The sequence below is a fragment of the Gracilinanus agilis genome, chromosome 4 (assembly GCF_016433145.1).
Source record: "Gracilinanus agilis isolate LMUSP501 chromosome 4, AgileGrace, whole genome shotgun sequence".
NCBI lineage: Eukaryota > Metazoa > Chordata > Mammalia > Didelphimorphia > Didelphidae > Gracilinanus > Gracilinanus agilis.
Genome location: NC_058133.1, coordinates 224,992,710 through 225,015,771, shown reverse-complemented (window position 1 = coordinate 225,015,771; position 23,062 = coordinate 224,992,710). Strand labels below are relative to the sequence as shown.

Below are 23,062 nucleotides of genomic sequence, written 5' to 3'. Positions count from 1 at the left end.
ATGTAGACCAATTACAGATAAATTCATAGGACAAGAAGGAGGGCACCTACCAATGAATTATGAATTATAAGTGACCCTTCCACATCATGCAGGTTAGGGGTGCTGTGCCTCAGTGATCTAAACAATCTGCATAAAAATGTTTAATCCTCCCCTCATATCAGAAAAGTCTGCATTTTTTCTTTTTCTTTGGCCTAACTATTTGGCCCTAGGCTATCTAGGTTCTAAACTCTTTCTGTGCTGTCTGCTGGCCTTCATGTGTTGGCTTTAACACATGTAAAACTAAAAAAAAAAATTCCCATTTAATTTTTTTTAACCAACCTGAAATATATTGAAACCACAATGGAGAAAGTCGAGATTTGGAAAGGATACTTTAGAGTACCAAAGAATGTTAATCCTTAAAGCAATCCCTTAGAATCCCTCCCCACTAGCTTCTACCCTTTGATCAATGATAAACAACTTGTCCTACAAGCTTGGGCCAGGATCGTACACAGGTATTCCTCTCCTGCTGCAGAAACTCTCAGCATATCCATCCTCCCACCTGGAAGGGAAACATGGATTCTGAATAACCGTGTAGGAGGAGAGAGTCAGTTTAGAGATCCTCAGGACTTCAGAGACTGTCAAGAATATGGCTCCAGTGCCAGAAAGAGAACTGACATTGATTTAGCTGGGTCAGAGAAGAAAAAGATGAAAGCTAAGGGTAATTGAGGCATGAGGCCACTTTGAGTAGCTGCATTGGACCTGAAAAAAAAAGAGGATTGAAGTTTACAGTGGGGGGCAGTCATACCTCTTTTGTCTAAAACTAAAAAGGGCAAAAAATGAGGCTGATGAAATAAAACTCCCCCAGTGGAGTAGGAGGCTGAGATAGCTTTGTAATCCAGATGAGGAAAAAAACTGAATCTACTATGGTGAGTTTCTTCACAGAAGAATAAGAAAGGATCATAGATTTGAAATACAAAAAGTGGATGAAAAAATTGACAGAAGAGATTTAAAAGACAGCAATGTTCATAGACTATGTGAACTCTATATGACTGAAAGCATTTGACTTCAAAGACAGGATACACAAAGACAATTTAAGAATCATAGATCTCCCAGAAGAAGATGACAGATTAAAGAAACAAACAAAAACTCTGAACACCAAATGCAGGAAATAAAACAAAACTTCCCAGGGCTTCTTGAGGTTGAAAACAAAGCACTAATTTTCAAAAATTGAAAGATCACTTCTGGAAAACTCTTATATTTCAAACTCGTTAATTTAACAATTCCAGTGACATCAAATTCTACATGCAGGTGGCAGAACAAGTGTAAAAGAAAGACAATTCAAATGACCCAAGATTATTCTATATCCACTAGAAACCACAGAAATAAATGGAATAAAATATTCCAAAATGCAAAAGCGCTCAATATGCAACTCAAAATTGCACATCTATCCTATAAATCTGAGTCTAATCATTAACAAGAGATTTATTTTCTAGAAGAGGAAGGTATTTAAAGCATTCCAGTCAAAATACAAAAACAAGTACAAAATATTCAACTTGCAAATATCCCAGACAACAACAAAAAAACACAAATAAGTATAACTATTAAGCAAAGAAAAGTAATAAAACGTACTATCATATCCTTAGAGGTTATTTTATTTTAAGAAAAAACAGGAATAAAGAGCATGACCTATGGGATTTTTAAAAATAGCTATTAAAAGTATACAAAGAAATAAACTTGTAAGTGGAATTCAGAGAAATAGAAATGGAGGTAGAAGAGAAGAACAGAAGCATCAAGGACTAAATGAGATCAGAGAGAGAGAGACAGAGGGAGAGAGAGAGAGAGAAAGCGCCCACATGCTATGGCCCACACCTTTCTACATCCCACAATATACACATGTAAAAATGGGGTACAACTTAGGGAGTAGTTTCTACCATCACAAATCAAAGAACAAAAGTTTAGAAGAGTCAGGAAGAGAAATGAATTCATGAGGAAAAGAAAGCCAAGAAATTCTTCTTAGAAAAATAAAACCTAATAAAGGAAGTTGGAAGTTAGAAGCAGAAACACTTGAGAAAAAGATTGTGAAAAGGAGAAAGGAAAGAGAAAAGGAAGGAAGGAAAGAAGGAAAGAAAGGAGGAAGGGAAGGAAGAAGGAAAGGAGGCCAGTCAATAATTTAAGAAAAATCTCTAAACTAGGGAAAGGATATAAAATGGGACTGAGGTTGGGGATGGGAAGAGAGCCAATGCAAACAGGGTTGTATCAGTACAGTAATTATATGGACAAAGTGCTGACAAAAAAGGAAAGTGAACAAAAATGTATATGAAATTATATCTAAAGCATAACTTTAGATATTAATGGAACAAACAATTCAATAATGTAGAAAAGAGTGGCAGAATGAATAATAAAACAAAAGATCCAGATCTGTTGCTTACAAAAAAGCACATCAAACAACCAAAGGCATACATAAAATCAAAATGAAAGGTTAGAAGAAAATTTACTATGCATCAGGTGTTTTGTTTTTTTTTAGAGGAGTGGCAATAACACAATCAGACAAGTAAAAAATAAAAATTCACATCTACCGCTAAACAAGGAGACTACATTATGCTTAAAGGAATCATAGATAACAAACTGATATCAATCTTAAACTCTTATGCACCAAATGCATGGTAAATAAATTTATAAATGGAAAATTAAATAATCTGTGAAAATGCATTGTAGTATAATGGGGAAATGACCAATGGAGGCTTAATTGCCAAAGAATGAACAGATATTCCCTATTTATTTCTAGTCCTTGAACATGCACAAATATTTTCCTACATGATTCCAGTCCAAGTAACTACATGGAAAGTTGAAAGGGACCTATTTCCAGCTATTAGTGACTAAGTAACTGATATGGTGTGATGACAACATTTTCTAACTGTTTAAAGATCCATTAGAATTATTGCCTTAGGAGGTACTGAACCAGAACTGAGTTCACATTCAAAAGGGACAAGCTGCCAGTCTCTTGGTCTTTTCCCCAAAGAATGAGGTATAACTATTGTGAACTGCCAAACAGGGAGAAGAACAATTGCTCTATTGCATTTCCAATCACCATGTGTCTGTGAACCTCTGTTTTTTTGTGTTTATTCTTTCCTGATCAATGAGTATCATGAGGAGAGAGTACTCAATGATTATACAATCTTCGGTGATCCATTAGAGCCATCAGAGACTCCTCAGCAACCAGTCAGTAGTAGAGTCCACTAGAGGCATTAACGATTGCCAGTGATAGAGAAAGTGCCTACAGATGGATGTGAAAGGATGGTCATCACCTGAGGATGGAGGTGGCTCCTAGGATTGGTGCCTTTCTAAAGTCCATAGCCAACACTTCTCTCCATCATGAGTGGTCACAATCCCTGAAGCTGCTGCCATATAGACCATAAAGCAATAAAAATAGTAATCAATTTTAAAAGTACAAGCAAAAGACACGGACCTAAATGGAGATTTAATAGTGGCATATTTAATAAAAAGTGGGTCATATTATGTCATGAAAACAATTAACAACTATGTAAAAGTAATCAAAATGATGACAACATACCAAATTTTCTGAGATGCAGCTAAAGCAGTCCTCAGAGCAAAAATTATATCCCTAAAAACATACATTAACAAAATAGAAAAAGAAAGGATTAGTAAACAGAATATGCATTTTTTAAAATTAGGTCAACAAATAAACCCAAAGTAAACACAAAAGAAGAAATCTTGAAAATTAAAAGAGAAATAGATAAATTAGAAACTAAAAAGACTAGGCAACTGATTGAATAAAACCAAAAGCTTTGAAAAGTCTAACAAAAGTGATAGCCTGATAAAAAAATTGGTACTAAGATCAGTACCAAAAAAAATTGAAACCACATCAGACCCAGAAAGAATAAAAATAATTATAAGAACTTAGTACAGTTATATGTCAACAAAGCTGAGAGATCAAAAGAAATAGGAGATTGCCTACAAAAACATAAAATATCCAGATTAACCAAACCAGAGATAGAGATCTTAAATAACTCAATCTCAGGAAAAGGAAAATGAACTAGTTCTAAAGAAACTAACAAAATAAAACAAAATCCAACTCCTAGTCCTGTCTGATATATTTACAGAATTCCATCAAACTTTTAAAGAATAGTTAGTACCTATACTACACAAATTTTTCTCAAAGACTGAGGAGGTACTTTACCAAACTCCTTTTCCTAGAAAAACATACCTATTAACTAAATCAGGGAAGGATAGAGAAAAGAAAAAGAACTACAGACAGAGGTTGTTAGAAAAAGTACAACACTCATTTATACTAAAAAATACTACAATGTAGAGGCATATGATAAACTTTAATAAATGCAGATAGAAAGCAAAGATGACCTCTTTTCCTGCTAATGATGCTATGGTTTACTTAAAAAAAATATGAAATTCAGCAAAGAAACTCATTGAAAGAATAATTTCAGGGAAATTGCAGGCTAAAAAATAAAACTGCAGAGATGAACTATATTTCTAAATAATAACAAAACCCAGGTGGCAAAAAGAGAAAGAGATAACTCCTTCAAAATAATTACAAAATGCATAAAATATCTTAAGCGTCAACCAAAGCACATTTGATACTTGTAGAAATACAATTACAAAATATTCCTTAAAGAAATAAGGAATAACAATTAGCTGGGGGAATATTCAGTACTCATTACTGGGTCATGCCAGCATAATAAAAATGATAATGCTACCAAAATTCATTCATGTATGTAATATCATACAAATCAAACTACCAAAAGGATCGATTATAAAGTTACATAAAATGATAATGAAATTCAGTTGGAGAAATAAAAGATCTAGATTATCAAAAGAAATAATGAAAAAAGTTGTAGGAATGAAGAAGAAATGGCACTTCCCAATCTCAAATTATGATATAAATAGCTCTCATCATAATCATTTGATACTGGTTCAAAAACAGAAAAGAAGAGCAATAGAACAGGCCTTTTGAAGAACAAGAAATGATGGAACTAAAGCTCATCGAATGAAAAACCTGATAACATCAGAATTACTTAAGAAAGAATTACCGATGTAATAGTTAATAAGAACTACTGGAAAAACTGGAAAGTAACCTGGCAGAAACTATGTTTAGACCAACATTTTACCCCATATTCCATGATAAGTTTTAAATGGATATGCAACTGTTGGAAAAGAATATCATATATTTTCATAACAATGAGAAGGGCATGAATTCCTAGCCAAAGGATAGAGGCAATTCTAAAAGATAAAATAAATTACATGAAATAGAAAGACTTTTACATTAATAAAATTAATGCAACTAGAAGAAGAAAAGAAATCGAATGAGGAAAAAATCTTTGTATCAAGTATCTCTGATAAAGACTTAATATTCAAAGTAATATTTAAGATAAAAAGACAACTTACAAATGTGTAAGGCTTTAAAAGCCATTCCCCCCAAGTCAGTGGCTAACATTTATGAACAGTTTTCAAAAGAATTGTAAAACATTCACAACCATATAAAAGAATGTTCTAAATAGCTAGTAATAAGAGAAATTAAAATTAAATAATCCTGAGATTTCACTTCACATTCAGAAAACTGGCAAAGATGACAAAAGACAGGAATAGTGATGGAAAGGTTATTATACTTATGCACTGGTACTGTGACTTAGTATAATTATTCTGGAAAGCAATTTGGAATTATACAAAAATGTGACTAAAATATCCATATCCTTTGATCGCAGATTCAACTGGTAGACATATACTTCAAAGAGACAAAAAGACAGACCTGATGAACCCCCAAATCTTTTATACATCAGAACTTTTTAGGGAAGCAGAGAACTAGAACCAAAGTAGATTTCTATCCATTGGGAAATGGCTAAAATTGTGGCACATAAATGTTACTATGTTATAAGAAATAATGGGAAGTTAGGTAGGGCAATGGTTAGAGTTCCAGCCCTGGAGTTTGGAGGACCTGGGTTCAAATTCAGTTTCAGATATTTGCTAGTTGTGTGACCCATTGCAAGTCACTTAACCCTTTTTGCCTCCGTTTCCTCATTTGTAAAATGAGCCAGAGAAAGAAATGGCAAACTATTCTAGTATCTTTGCCAAGAAAACTTCAAATGGGGTCACAAGGATTCAGACATGACTGAAACAACTAAACAGCAAACAACTTAAGAAATAACGAATATACAAATCACAGAGAAGCATAGAAAGACAAGAAATTGTGCAAAATGAAGTAAATAGAATCAAGAAAATAATATGCACAATGACTACAACAAATGTAAATGAAGGGAGGATAAATAACAAAACAATTAAAAATTTTTTAAATATGTGTTTCAAAATGATAAGGAACAAACTCAGCACCAAAGAAAAGATTTGAGAAGACATTTTCCCTTAGTTCCTTAAGCAGAGATTAGGGACCATGAATAAGGCATTGCATATAATATCCAAAATTTTTGAAGTATTGATTGATCTTGTTGAATTTTTTTTCTTCTTAATTTTAAGGGATATGATCTTTACTAAAGTTAGGAATAAAATCTCTAGGATGCAGTGAGAAAAGGACAATTGAAATCTTAAGGTGATGGGAAAACAAAAGATAATATTAACCAGCCTTTCTCTAACACCTGCTGTGTGCCAGCCACTGTGCTAAGCACTTTACAAATATCCCACTTGATGCTCACAACAACCCTGGGATTATAGGTGCTACTATTATCCCTGTTTTAAAGTTGAGGAAACGAAACAAAAAGAAATTAAATGGCTTTCCCAGGTTTGAGGCTGGATTTGAGTTTTCCTGACTTTAAGCCCAGGACTTTGTTCATTGGGCCACCTAGTATATCAACTGAGACAATAATTGCAAAGCACTTATCACAGTACCTGGCACATAGTAAACACCATGGAAATATTAGCTATTTATTACTGTTTAGGCAGCAAGGTGGTACATTGGATAGTCAAGAAAACCTGGGTTCGGGTACAGCTGGGTGGTTCAGTGGATAGAGAGCCAGGCCTGGAGATGGGGGGGTCCTGTGTGCAAATGTGACTGCAGACACTTCCTATCTGCATGACCTTGGGAAAGTCACTCAATTGCTTAGTTCGTACTGCTATTCTGCCTTGGAATCAATACTTAATATCACTTCTAAGACAGAAGACAAAGATTTGAAAAAGAAAGAAAAGACCTGAGTTCAAATTGGGCTTCAGACACTTACTAGCTTTGGGACCCTGGGCAAGTCACTTAACCTTGTTTGCCTCAGTGCCTCATCTGTAAAATGAGTTGAAGAAGAAAATGACGACCCTAAATAGCATCAACTCTTATTACTATTATTGTTACCTGCCTCTAATCAAAAAAATTTTTTAAATGGAAGAATTTAGACTAGATAACCTTTAGGGTTTTTTTTTCCAGCTTTGAACATATTAGCCCTATGAGTTCATTGAAAACTAGAGGAGGAAATGTGAATGACTTAGTGGCTCCTATCCTCACTTAAAAATATATTAAATTGTGGGCAGCTGGGTGGCTCAAGTGGATTAAAAGCCAGGCCTAGAGACGGAAGGTCCTAGGTTCAAATTTGACCTCAGACACTTCCTAGCTATGTGATCCTGGGCAAGTCACTTAACCCCCTGTTGCCTAGAATCAATACAGAATTGATAATAAGATGGAAGATAAGGATTTCAAATACATACATATTTAAATAAATTTAAAATATGCAATTACAAATTAACATATAATGTATATATTATATACTATGCATACTATATACTGTATATAAATATACTTATATAAATTATATAATTAACCATTAATATATTTAATATAATTAATATATATTCCATATATAATTAAAAATTAAAAATATATAAAAACAGACCTCAGAGGTGCCACAAATTAGTTTGATGACTTTGAACAGTTCCATTATCTCCCTGGCCTCACTTTTCCTATCAGAAAAATGTGAGAACTGGGTAAAATGTTTCCTTCCAGTTTTAATAGTCTATAAGTCTGTTAAAACTCCAGCTCCCTAAGAGGACAGGAAAGATGAATGATCCTTCAAGTCTGCAGCTGTGCCACACACTTGTGATATGTGACCACATGCTTGTTATAGAATCCCTTCACCTGCAAGAGGGTCTGCTGGGTTACCCTCACTATTCTTTCTCTGATTTCCTCTATTCTCCCCAACCCCGGTTTTGTGTATATAGCTGTGTGCAAAAGATTAAGGCAGCCAAGAAACTGAGATTGTTTCTGTCTTTCCCTGACAGGGATATTTCCTGGTCCGGCTTGATTTTGGCTCCAGTTTTCCTTATGTTGTTCACAATGAAAGTGACTGCTTTACGTCATAGGATTTTCCCAGCAATTACAGACAAAAAAAAAAAATATGCACTAGGCTAGGGTTAATTAAGAACACTCCCTTCCTCACAACCCAAGTGGACCCAGCCCTAGCTCAAAATAGCACCCTGAACCATCCCAATGCAAGCAGTGAGTCTATACAGGGCAGGGAAGCCAGAAGAAGGGGCCAGACCTTGCTCAGTTTGGGTAGCTTTCCCTGACCATCTTGGCTGGCTGCCAATGAGCTCTTTTTACAAATGAAGTGGCCTCTTAATCCAAAACTAAGCAGTGATTGAGGAAGACTTGTGCTTGAGGACATCCCTTACTGCCCTAGGAGGCTGGAGTGATTCACTAAAGCAATGACTCTCAGACATTTCTGATTGTATAACTCTTATTAATTCAAGTCAACAAGCATATGCATAAAGTGCCTCCTTTGTACCAGGCATTGTGCTAAGTGCTGGGAGTAGAGAGAAAGGCAAAAACAATCCCTTCCCTCAAGGAGTTCAGTCCCAGGGGGAAATGAAAGGCAAACAGCTATAAACAAGCAAGATATAAACAGAATACATATGAAATTATCTGAAAGGGAAGACACAGCAATAAGGATGATGGGCAAACGTTTCTTGCAGGGGATTTCTGTGGAGCCTTGAAGGAAGCAAAGGAAGCCAGGAAAAGGCAGAGAGGAAGAGGAAGTGGAAACAGATGGTGAAAATACAGACAGGAGATGGAGAGTCTTATGCAAGGAACAGCAAAGAGGCCAGAATTGCTGGATTATAGAATATGTGGAAGGAAATACAACGTAAAATGATTGGAAAAGTAAGAAGCATTGAGGTTGTGAAGGACTTTAAAAGCCAAACTGTGGGTTTTATATATAATCCTAAATGTTGGGATTTAGTCTCTATATTTAAATATAGTTGTTAAATAATCCATGGTGCTTCTGAAGTTTATTGGTCAAATAATTTTTAGTATATATTCCTAATATATTTATACTCTTATGACTACTACCTATAGAAGCTAGAGACCACAGGTGGTGGTAACAACACTTGCTGATTGAAGAGCAAACCCAGGGAGTCCAAAGAGCCATTCAGTAGAAATGGAACACCTTGTGAAGGTCCAGTCTAGGCAACAAAGGGGCCTGCCCAGCCCAGCCTAGAGGTAAACTGACCTATCCTAGCAGAGATGCCCTCGGAGGAGGAAACCCAATTGAGCATCAGGGTAACTAGACAATCATTGTCACCAACACCCTATTCTGCACTGAACTTGGGAGAGAGAGAGACCAAGAGAGAGACAGAGAAAAAGAGAGAAATAAACAAAGAAAGAAAGACAGACAATCAAGGTCCTCTAGTTCTGGAGCTGCAATATGTGTTCCCTCCAGGTGTGCCTTATTACCATTGTACTTTATATTTATGCCCACACTTCCTCCCCTACTCTGTCTTTATCAGAGAAAACATCTCACGTTAGAAGCAAGTGAGAAGTTGCTTTGCAGCTACCAGTCATATTTTCCCATTTGAATAAATGCTTTTTCAAGAGTTTTTTGGAGTTTCCTGGTTTATTGTCCCACACCACTAGGAGCTAGTGAACTACCATGTTAAGGAAGCAGCTACTCAAAAAGTTATTATCCCCAGAACCTGGGACAGTAGTTCCCCCTCTGGGGACGTAAACAGTCAAAGAGAGTGCAAGTTGGGGGAATAAACCAAAAGGAGTGTTATATTTTAAAATATGCAATAAAGATAAAATAATATTTGATTCTATATTCATTAGGGGACCACTGTAGTTTATTAAGATGGAGAGTGACATAGTCAAACTTGCATCTTTAGGAAAATTATTTTGGCAAGTCTGAGAATGATTGGGCTGGAGTGATAAATGACTTTTGAGACATGGAGAAAAATTAGAAGCCTATTGCAGTAGCCCAGGTACGAGGTGATGGGGACCTGAATTAAGATGATCACAGCATAACTAAAGAGAGGAAGACAGGTGTGAGACTGAGAAAGTAGCTATGACAAAATTTGGCAACTGATTGAATATGGTAGATGAGTAAGAATGAGTAGTGGAGGATGATACCATGCTTTCAAGCCCAATTGACCCTTAGGAAAATGGTGATGCCTTTTAATAGTAATAGGATATCTTAGAAGGGAGATAGGTTTTGAAAATATATATATATAACATAATGAGATCTGCAACATAGATCTCAACATGTTCATGCATGCTTATCCTGTGCTCACTCTGTCTCTCCAAAAACGAAAGGCATACAGAAATTATTTACCAACCATTGCCCTGTAGTGAACAGCCATCCAAGAGAAACTGAGCCAACCTACAGACACTTGGTCTAGCCAGGAGCTTATCTGGGGAATAGGGTAGATGTATTCTGAGTGGGCTGGAATTTTCCTAGTGGCACTTGTGAAATTGTTGGTGTCTGGATTCCCAGCTAAGGCTAGTTTATAACTCTCCTGAGGGACCTATCCTAGAGCAAAAAAGGAGAGATTAGGAGTTTATACAGCGATTGAAGGAAGTTGAGTTGCTTGTGTTGGAGGCAAGCCCTGTAATTAGTATCAGGAGGGTTGGATGCCAACCATTTTCCACCATCTAATTGATTGATCATGTTCCCCTTGGTATCATGTCATGACTTCCATTTCATAGCCCACTTCCTGAGAAAACCAGAAGTCAGAAAATCTGGGATCAAGTCTTGTTTAAATTACTTGCTACAAGTTCCTTAACATCTTTCAACTTTATTTTCATCATTTTTTAAATGAGGAGGTTGGATTAAATAACCTTTAAAGTCCCTTGCATTTCTAGACATATTACCTCCTAAACTCTGGCGCTCAATTTCCACATCTGTAAATAAAAGATTGGACTCGGGTTCCTTCTAATGCTAAATGTATGATTCTGTTGAGTGAATGAATTTAGCTTCCAAGTCAATGTGACATCCTGGCCTACTCTTATTCCAGAAGTTCTACTATAAGAATTTCCTCCCCCTCAACCCCCAAATCAGACAAAGAGATCTAAGCTCTACCACTAAGCTGATAGCATTTACAAAGGGTCTAATACTTACCTTCTCAACTTTCTTAAATCTCATATTCTTCCAATATTCCAAAACCTTTTCACAATTAACCCCATTTACATGTCACCTTAAATGTGTGACACTACATATCCTTTGACCAAGGCTGTCAAGGTTGAGCCTGTACCTATAACTAAGATATAGGAATTACTTTTGGGATCTTGTCTCAACTATGCAACTGAGTGGTTATGTGACCTGGATAAAATGTAAAATGAGAAGCTAAATTACATGATATCTAAGACTCCTTCCAGTTTTAAAATGCAATGATTAGATAATCTCTAAGCTCTCACATTCTGCATTTTATGGTTCTCTAACTTCTGACTTCCAGCTGCCCTTGAGGTAGGGCATGGTCCTCACTAAATATCTGTAAACATCTCCTCCCCCCTTCTTCCACATACCGAATGCCAGGAAGTAAGCTGTCAGGGCACTTTGGAAAGGCAGAACCCAACCTGTCAGTGGTATTTTTTTTAAAGTGGTATTTTTGAAAACAAATTTCTGCCCTAAACAATTCTACTCAATCAACAAGCATTTATTGAGCAACTGTTCTGCTTAAAAATGAATTTCATCTAAAAGAGGACATTTTATATCTAGGAGGCCAATGCTACTATGTATGGAGCCCAAGAAAAGTCCTAGGTCCAAACACACCCAGTTCTGTACAAGTTTGGGGAAACTGGCATGGCTATGGTGGGTATTTATGATATTGCCTTGTAACAAAAGCAGGAAAGAAAAGATAATCCCAGTCCTTTTCCTATCTCAAACTCACACCTCCTTTATTTTCATCCTTCACCATTAAGGGTCTGTGAATAATGCAAATGAAATTGATGGGATATTGGTCATAGATGAGAGGAAGAAAATAGGGACCAAAAATGCTAATCTAAGTCTATAATAGAACAAAAACCAAATGTAGGACTGTATTTTGCAATCTTGACACCCACCACACACACACACACACACACACACACACACACACACACACACACACTACTTTGATTATCATGAAGAATTTTAACTAGAAATCCCATTTATTTCAATTCACCGCCTGATAGCATATAGTAGAAGGAAATAATGCTACAGGACTCTCCAGCTCTTTTTGGCACATGAACCTGTAAAGCTTAAAGCACTTAGTCATCCATGTTCCCTGTCCCACCTTCATTCAGAACAAGGGTAGTCTATCTGTCTATTCATCTAAAGAGGAATGGTGGCATTTGCTTGGTTGCATTTGACTACTTGCTCTATACTTGCCAACCCCAGATTTTGATATTTAGGTTGATCTATTACTGAGCCAGTGCAGAACTGAGAAAATAAGAAATATTCATGGGCTCTACCTTAAAAAAAAAAGCCAATCTATAGATGAGAATTGTGTGTGTGTATATGTGTGTGTGTGTGTATGTGTGTGTGTGTATGTGTGTGTGTGTGCGTAGGTAGAATTACAGACAGGCAAAATGTCACTTAATATGAAGTAAAATTTCCTAAGAATTAAGCCTGTACTTCCCCCAAATGGAAATAACTGCTTCTGGTTCATTGGAGGGCCTTAGGCAAATGTTGGATCATAGAGTCATAAATTTAGACTTAGAAGGACCTCGGAGACCATTGATTCCAAGCACCTCATTCTAGAGTTGAGAAAGCAAATGCCAAGAGAAGGGGAATGGTTTGCACAATGGTTACACAGTGTGTATACTAATGAGAGCATAGCATGTACCAAGTCAAAACATCTGTTTCCTTCCCAAGAATAAAACTCATTTTTACAAATTTCTGCTGGATGGTAGTCAAGTTTTATAAAGCGAAGTCTGAACCTAGAATTCAGTTAATTACTCTTCACTCCTATTGATTCTCTAAGGATAAAACTACATGCATTTTCAGAAGCACAGTCCAGGGGAGAGGGAAGTCAGTCCTAGGGACAGGAAGACCTGAGTTTCAGTCCTGCTTCCAACAGGTACTGACCATAGACCAGTTTCTTAACCTGCCCATGACTCAGATGACTCTAGAATGATAAAATCTGGGCCAAAAGTTATCCTCAACTCTGGTATCTTTGCTCAGCTCTTCATCTAAGTACAGCATCCTTTTAGCATCAAATGGTCAGTTACCTCTGGGAAGATCAGGCGTCAGGACTTCAACTTCAGTGTATTCCACATCCATTTTCAAATGATCAGGCTCTGTTACAAAGAAATCATAACACTCTGTATTAGGCGGCACCCATCTCCAAGGAGCTCAAAGTACACCACATGAATATTCCTACGTTAACCCTCATCCGAATTCCTAAGAGAGAGGCAGGATGCAGAGCTCCTAGGCAATGGCAAGGGCACATGTTAGCTGCCTTCAAACATTCCAAGACAGAACTAGGAGCAATGCATTAGAGGGGAGCTGATTCTGACTTAGTATAAGAGAAATTTCTTTAAACAGTGAGAGCTGTCCAGTAACAGAATGAGTTGCCTTAGGAATAAAGAGTTCCTTGTCCCTTTGAGTATTCTAGTGGACATTAGATGACTATTGTTGATAGAGATGGGATTCCTGGTTTGGGTAGGGTTTGGATGAGATGGTATCTGAAATCCAAGAACTTCTATCATTCTATTAACCTTTAATGGGTTATGGGACCAGTGGGGTTAATGAGAAACTCTGGACTCACCAAGATGGAGGACTCAACCCTAGATCACAGCAGATCTATGACTAGAACCCATACCTGTGGACTCTAACTGTAGATCATATATCTCTAAATGTAAGAGATCTATGATCAAATGAGTAATATATGTTTATATATAATCTACATGAATATGTGGTTTTATTCTTTATCATCTATTTTATATATATATATCTTTATGTACATATATATGTCTTTATGTACATATATATATAATGCACATTTGATCTATTATACACACACACATATCTCAAACTATATATGTGTGTAGGGCCAGCTTATGTGGCACAGTGAATAGAGTAATGGGCCTTCAGTTAGGAAGACTCATCTTCCTGAGTTCAAATTTGGCTTCAGATACCTCACTTCACCCAGTTTGACTTGCTTCCTAATCTGTAAAACAAGTAGAGAAGGAAACGGCAAACCACTCCAGTATCTTTGCCAAGAAAATTCCAAATAGGGTGACAAAGAGTCAAACACAACTAAAAAATGACTGAACAATATATGTGTGTGTTTTTAAACACATACACACATACACACATACACACACACAGAGGTATCACATCATGAGGGTTAGGGGCATAGCATCCCTCCAATCTGGAAAATCCATGTAAAATTTTGTACCCTTTGTACCAGAAAAGAGGTCTGAATTTTTTTCTTTTTCTTTTATGGGGTATTTACAATCAAAGAAATTGTATATATTTATGGTACCAAAGGAAAAATATGTTGATATTATATAATACCATTTATTTTTTTTAATTTATTTCTGAGTTTCTAAACTTTTCCTGTGTTATTTGCTGGTCTTCATGTATCATTAGCAGCTTTTGCAAATCTCTCCAAAAATTGTCATTTAATTCCTTATGCTGACCTGTGATATAGCAAAACTGTGATGGGAAAAATCACACTATGGAAGGGGATATATGTGAGTATGCATTTTTTTTAGTTCTGTGCAGGAGGATTTAAAGAGGAATATGAATCAGAAAGGGGAAAGAATAATTTGAGCCCCAGGAAATACCAAATATTACCTTCCATGTCTGGATTAAGAATATCTACCCATTTCATAACTTCTCGAAACACAAAAGGGATAAAGGTTAAAATGAGTAATTTTATGAGAAATCCAGGAACATAAAATTCTCAGAAATAGCACCCTCACCCACACCCCAATAAAGTGAATGAAATCTCCCAGAGGCTTATTATTAAATCTGTTCAAATTTGCTATGTCTCTCTTTCTTGTTCAGCATGAAGTCCATAGATATTCTTCTGGGAAAAAAAATATTAGAATGGCATCTTGAAAAACTTAATTTACTTATTAGATAACCTATTATCTATCACAAAATATCCTTCTGACTTCACTGAAGAATCAAGATGTCACACTTGCAAACTATGCTATCCCAAGGCTGGAAGGAATTCAGTCATAGTGTACTCAGGCCATCCCCTGGCCAACAAGCATAACATCTTTTCTATTATCTTGGACAAATGGATAAGAAGGCAATTTTTTAAAATTCTCCAATACATAATCTCTCTCTTGAAAAAATCCCTTAATATTCCTAGGCTTCAGTGTTCTCATCTGCAAAATGGAGGAGCTGACATCCTAGAGAGAAAAATAACATACATTTTTGGATATGACCTACGTGAGAATTTGTGTTGTCTATGTATATTTGTTACATGGATTTTGTTTTTACAATAAGAGGTTGGAGAAAGAGAGGTGGGAATTAAAAAAATATATATTTGTTCACTGAAAAAATAGAGAAAAATGTTTTTTTTAATTGGCCAGACTATATTATTTATAAGGTACTGTTTGCAGAAGGATAAAAGAGAGTTTGAATAGTCAAGCCATATTTGTTGTGTCAAAACAAAATGTATCCATAATTTTTTAAGATTATATAACTTAAAAGATCATTCTAGTGATAATAATCTATGATTCAATAATCCATTATTATGATTTAAGATAGAGACTACCAAGAAATCATTGTTATAGAATCGCAGTATGTTGGACCCAGAAAGAGCCTCAGAGATGTTATCTTCCATACTTCTCATTTATAGATAAGAGATGAGGAAAGTGAGACATATCTAACCCATACTGTTCCTTCTAGTTAATTCCTGCTTAGGAAGAAATAATTTGTGGTTATATTTTACACACAGATCAATCAATAAGCATATATTAAGTTTCTACTATTTGCCATTTACTTTGCTAAGCTCTGGGAATACAAAAAGAAACAAAAGATGATCTCTGCCCTCAAAGAGCTTACAATTTAAAAAGGGCGACAACAAATAAATAAATATATACAAAGCATGCTATATCCAGGATAAATAGAAAATAACTAATAGAGAGAAAGTACTAGAATGAAGAGAGGTTAGAAAAAATTTCTTATAGAAGATTAGACTTTAGATAGGACTTAAAGGAAGCCAGGGAAGTCAATAGACTGGGATGAAGAAGGAGAAATAGGGAGAGAAGCCAAAGAAAATGCCCAGAATCTAGAAATGGAGTGTCTTATTTGTGGGACAAAGAGCAAAAGCATAGATTCTTACAGATAAGGAAATCGAAACACAATGACACAAGTAGGAAAAGAAGCTGAGATTGCTGATTAATTTTTTATCTTTTGCTATATCTAAGTAAGCATTTCTTAAGAAAAATACTAAATAAAATCAGATCAGGAATTTAGACTAGGACAGGATCTTAATTACCTTTATGTTCATTTGTTGGTTTCACTGTATGGTTCCCAATATCATCACTGTATCCTAATCCAAAAATCAATTACAACTTAATTAGTATTCATGGCAATGGAAATTTGGTTTAATATCAACATTTTAGATGAAACATTTTGGTTTTCCCCACTTAGTTCAGTTAAACAGAAAAGGAAATAACTCATTATTGCCTTATTCATATAAGATATTTATGTTACAGTAGAATTTATAACCAAAAAAGATAAACAACAGTAAGCTTTTCTAAATAAATGCATGTCTTATTAATGGGGGCATTACCCACCAGTAAAGAAGGCTTTTTGGTCCCTCAAGCATCCAAAAGATCTCAAATTGGAGATGCAATACACTTTTGTATGCTTATATCAAAAATTATATAATTGGCTATGAGTTTGGTAACATTATGAACTTAGGAAATTATGCTTTGTTACATTAATGAAAGTGGGCATAGGCACACAAAAGAGCAGACACTCCTCTCTTTGTCTCTAAGGAAGGCCTTTGTGAATTTATGGGATCAAACTGCATGTGGAGGCCATAGTTACCAGACCTGGTCATAAGATAAAGCCATCTGAAATGTATAAGGATGTAGGATTAGGAATGTGATCTGGTTCTTAGGATGCCACACAGATATTCAGCTTCTCAGAGACCGAAGTTATGTGAAATAATGAGCCTCCTTTGGCAGATGATTTACAGGTGTTATTTAGATCACATTATAGTCTCTCTAATTAGCAGTGTTAATGGGAAAGCTATAAGCTTTTATGTTCAGTCACAGAGACATTAAACTTTTGAACTTATGAACTGCTTAGCTTAGAGAAAAAAGAAGGATTAGTCCTGTGATATGAAATGCAGAATATGTTTACAGAGTAAAATCACCTACAGAGAAGAATAAAATATAAAATGTAAAATAGAATAACAATTGAATATACAATATTAAATCGATATCTACTTCTATCAATTTATTTCAGGCCAGCTGAATCCTTTAGCCAAGTTGAGAGACTGCTTAAGCAATTACAGAACAAAATCAATTACTTGTAAATAGAATCAATAAGAATAGATCAATTTTAGTCTCACTTGTTAACACAAAACAAACCATTTAAGATAAAACCTGCCTTTCTTGAGGAAGAAACATCTTGATTTAGAGTTTGGAAAAGATCTCTGAGGTCATCTAATCTTAACCTCCTCATAGAAGAGAAAAAAGAGGAAACTGAGACCCCACAAAGCTAACTTTCTTGACTTGATCAACTGTCCACTGGACACCTCGAATTGAATGGTCCTGTTGGCATCTCAAACTTAACAAGTTCAAAATAGAACCCGAGAATTCACCCCATCTCCTGAACTTTCCTATTTCTATCAAAGACACCACCATCTTCCCACTCACTCCAGTTAAAAAACTTAACATTATCCTTAACTTCTCACTCTGCCTCACCCTACACAATCAGTCAGTTGCCAAAACTTATTTGTTTGACCTCCACATTTCTTGTACCTGTGCCTTCTCTCCATTCACCTACCATCATTCTTGGGCTCTTATGGCTTCTCACTTGGACTCTTACTAGCCTCATGATTAGTCTCCCTGCTTCAAGGATCTCCCTCTTCTTTCCACTTCATCCTCCATATAGTGGCCAAAGCAATTTGTCCTAAGTACAATTTGACCTAAGTCCTGAGTAGAGAAAAGTGTGGAATAACAGAAAAGGAATAGACTTAGAGTTAGAAGATAGTCAAGATGCCATACCAGAGTGACTGTTGGCTTCCACATCAGATTGCATCTTCTCAGTGTTAGAGTTCAGGGGTGGTTCTGGCCTTAAAATTAAATTTAAAAAAGAAAAACATATGAGGCCTTTGGTATCAACCCAGAGTCAACAAAATATGACCCATGAAATGGATTTGGGAAGAACAGGAGAACCTTCTCATGTGAAAGAAGACTTTTATGTGCTAATTAAGAAAATGGACTTAATCCCTGCCCCAAAACACTGCAACAAGTCAAAAGAGATGAGCTCTTCTTGCACATGTGTTTGACAAAACTAAAAAATCAAACACTAGAAAGCGGACAATCTTTTAGAATGTACTGTCACACAAACACGCGCACACACACACACACACACACACACACACACACACACACATACACACCCTACATCTTAAATTTCTATTCTTCCTCCAAAATTTAATTCAAATTCTAAATGCTCTGCGAAGTTTTCCTTGATCTCCCTTGTTGAAGGAACATCTTTTCCTTTTGTGAACTCTTATTAGAATGGCATCTTGTTTGTATGTCTCCTAAGTGCTTTTCATATTCTTACATGTAGCAAGCATTTAATTAATATTTGTTGAATGACTTCACAGATCAAGGTCCTATTTATCTTTCTCATTTCCCAGGTCACTCATTTTTCTTGAGTGAGATATTCTGCATGTATATGGCCTGGATTGATCATGAGTAAATGGAAATGTTTTAATTTTCACAGCAATATTTGAACTTTATATTCCTAGGCACTTGATTGCCAACAAGTTTTCCTATATGAACAACTATAATCCAAGCAAAGTATTTCACATAAAAATTATTTAGCCTTCAAGTATCAACACCAGATAGTTGGCTCCGAGAGTAGAGAAGCCCTATTTTGGGGCCTGGACTTATGATTGTATTGAACTCTCAAGTAAGGAAACTCCTTTTTCCAAAGCAAGTGAGCACCTTTTCTGTAATTTATAGTCTTGGAAAGGGTCCCAGAACACTAAGAGGTAACTTTGTCCAGGGTCATGAAACCAAAATGTGTCAACTTGAACTCAGGACTTCCTGGATCCAAGGCTAGCTCTCTATCCACTAAGACACTGCTTCATGAACTTGCTAATCATCAGACAGCCTTTTTCCATTAATTAATTTGAATTTATTGAATACCTGATATGTATAAGACCCTATGCTCAGTATTCTAGGGATTATGTGAATAAATATCTTGCACAGCAGACAACTAAATATTTGATTTGGAGTAGGTCTCTTTCCTCAAGGAAAGAGGAATACAGGTATTCTCAAAGTGGGGTCCGGAGATCTCCAAGGGATCCTCAGAGACCCTTTCAGGGGGTCTACATAGTGAAAAACTCTCTAATATTCTCTAATTGTGAGAAAAAGTGACAAATTATCCCCTCTAACTTCACTCCATAAGTCAAAATAAACAAACTGACCTGGACATCTCCACTGGCATCTGCTTTGCTTTTAAGAGAAAAGAAAAATATATTTTAAAAAATTGTATCCTAATAACAGATAATAATAGTTCATATTTACATAGCACTTCATTTTCCCCCTTTTTTTATTTAGAATATTTTTCCATGGTTACATGATTCATGATCCTCCTCCCCCCTCCCAAAGCAGACAAGCCACTGGGCTATACATGTATCATTGTTCAAAATCTATTTCCATGTTATTCATATCTGCAGTAGAGCAATCCTTTAACATCAAAACCCCAATCACATTACATGATTGATCACATATTTTTCTAATGCATTTCCATTTCCACAGCTCTTTCTCTGGAAGTGGACAGCATTCTTTCGCCTAAGTTCCTATGGATTGTCCTGGGTCATACACAGTACTTTAAAGTTTGCAGAGTAGTTTACCTACAAAATTTCATTTGATACTCTCAAAAAAGCAGGTGCTATCATGATGTCCATTTTACAGATGAGACCAAGGTTGAAAGTACTTAAGTGACTTAGCAACATATTGTATCTAAACACTGGCTTGAAGATATCAATAATGTCAAAGGAAGAGAAAAAAAAGTCCAATACTCCAACATTTTAAAACCTATTTCCTTGCTCTCAGAACTAGACAGATCTAGGCTAAATCTAGGGCCAGCCCAGGAACAAGAATGAAGTTAAAATGTTTCTTTCATCAGTCTTGTGACACCCCACTTCCTAGAGTCCTCACACTGCCCCCATCTGCTCAAGCCAGCCACTGTGTCTTCTTCTTACTCAGCTCCACTTATCCTCTGACTTAGCCAAAGCAATTTTTGCTGCAGATTTTCGAGATCCTCTCTTGGCCACTCAATACCCGACTGAAATTTACTTGTTCTGGTATCCTCTGTGTCTCATTCTTGCAGGATCTTGCTGACTGGCTAACTAAAGTGATAAACAAATTCCAGCTAAGCCTTCAGCAGATAACAAAGTTTTGATATTTTTGTACTTGTACATTTGTATTTTAGCAGAGGCTTATATCCAAAGAATTGACTTTTAGGGGACCCAGCAGTTTGAAGGGGAAATAGTTGAGAGGAAATGCAAAATTGGGAATGACTTTCTCTGAAGTTATACCACCCCTACCTTATTGGGGGGGGGGGGGGAGAACAGCCTTGACCAAATCTAAGGGATTGGTTTGGATAGTTTAAACCCAGGTAAAATCCAGCACTAAGAAATTAATTCCCTACCTCTCTTTGAATGGTGTATCAAAAATTCTTTCCTTTTGGCAGCCTCAATCTATCGATTAAGAAAATAATTACTTTTAATTCTATCTTAGCAAGATTTGTAGGGACTTCCGGTTAAGATGGTGGCAGAGTAAGGAGCAGCTGCTCGATCTCTCCTGACCGAACCACACAGGACCCCTCAAGGGGAAATAAAAACGAGTCCAGAGGAACGAAGGAACCCCACAACAGGGCGCAGCATTGAAGGTACGCAGAATCGGGGCATTTCCACACTTTAAAGGGGTGAAACAGTTCACACTGAAACACGAGAGGAAGAAGCCCCTCCCCCACCCCCCACACTGCACAAGTGGGTAAACAGGACTGGGGCAACCAGATAATCACTGGCAGCCCCTGAGCCAGTACCTGTGCACTGCAAGACGAGGGACCCCAGGTGGCTGGGACTCTCCCTGAGCGCCCACGTGGGTGAAGGCACCGCCTCCGGCCTGGACAAAGGCCCCTAAAACACGGCCTTTCCCAAGCACTGAAGGCATCGCCTCAGGTGCGAATAAAGATCTCCAGCCCACGGACTTTCACTACCTTCTGCTGGGGTGAAAGCAGGGCCCTAAGAGCATCAGCGCAGGCAAAGGCAGTGCCCTAGGCTTGAATAACTATCTCCAGCCCAGGCTTGGACCTCCAGTGAGGACCCAGTGCAGACCTGAGCGCAGCTGTGGAAGCAGCCCCAAAGACTGCTGAAGGAACCTCGGGCAGAGGGGCAGACCGGGAACTACCAGGAGTACCAGGAGGCCTGACCCCGAGGACAAGGAGACCGGAGGCCCCCCCCCCAAGCTTGCAAGGCCCAGGCAGACCCGGAGTGCAAAGACAAAGCTGAAAAGGGGCGGGGCTAACAATGGCCAGCAATAAGGAAATCCAGAAGAAAAAGACCATCAAGAGAAACTCTGGAACACTGGACAACTTCTACACAGAGAAAATCCAGACAACAGAGGAGGGAAAACAAAAATCCAAACCTCCCCCAAAAAATGAAAGCTGGTCACAAGTTATGGAAGAGTTTAAAAATGAAATGCTGAGGAAGATGGAAGAAATCTGGCAAGAAAATAACAGTTTAAAAGGCAGAATTTCGCAATTGGAAAGTGAGACAAGACAACTGAAGACCAAAAATGACCAGATTGAAAAGGAAAACCAGTCCTTAAAGGCTAGAATCGAACATTTAGAAACCAATGATCTCTCAAGACAACAAGAACAAATAAAACAAAGTCAAAAGACTGATAAAATAGAAGGAAACATGAAATATCTCAAGGAGAGAGTGACAGACCAAGAAAACCAGTCTAGAAGAGATAACTTGAGAATCATTGGTATTCCAGAAAAGGCAGAAATTAATAAAAACATGGACTCCATACTCAAAGAAATTATTCAGCAAAATTGCCCTGAAGTTCTACAACAAGAGGGCAATATAGACATTGAAAGGATCCATAGAACACCCTCTAAACTGGACCCAGAAAAGTCAACACCCAGAAATATAATAGCGAAATTGAAGAGCTTTCGAGTCAAAGAAAAAATCTTACAAGAAGCCAGAAAGAGACAATTCAAATATCAAGGAGCACCAATAAGGATCACACAGGATCTGGCAGCCTCAACACTAAAAGAACGCAAGGCTTGGAATACAATATTCAGAAAGGCAAGAGAGCTGGGCCTTCAGCCACGAATCAACTACCCAGCGAAACTAACCATATACTTTCAGGGGAAAGTATGGGCATTCAACAAAATTGAAGAATTCCAAGTTTTTGCACAAAAGAGACCGGGACTAATTGGAAAGTTTGACACCCAACCACAGATATCAAGAGAAAGATGATGAAAAGGTAAATAATAAACAGAGGGAAAAGAAAGAAAACTCATAGTCTTTTAAGCTTGACTCTTTAAGGGCATAAATAAGATCTAATTATCTGTATTACGAGGTGGAGAAATGCTATGTATAATTCTCTGTAGTGAACTCTATACACTATTATAATATT

General features: G+C 36.8%; 1 protein-coding gene across 1 annotated transcript in view; it reads right to left on the bottom strand.

Moving 5' to 3' along the window:
- Window positions 1-23,062, bottom strand: part of PECAM1 (platelet and endothelial cell adhesion molecule 1) — a 105,851-nt gene that overhangs the window by 29,622 nt on the left and 53,167 nt on the right. Inside the window, exons 6-9 of the mRNA XM_044675162.1 lie at window positions 19,834-19,861; window positions 18,398-18,465; window positions 16,654-16,707; window positions 13,421-13,489 (exon numbers count right to left, since the gene is read on the bottom strand). Coding sequence (XP_044531097.1) covers window positions 13,421-13,489; window positions 16,654-16,707; window positions 18,398-18,465; window positions 19,834-19,861 — 219 coding nt within the window. The remainder of the gene's footprint in view (window positions 1-13,420; window positions 13,490-16,653; window positions 16,708-18,397; window positions 18,466-19,833; window positions 19,862-23,062) is intronic.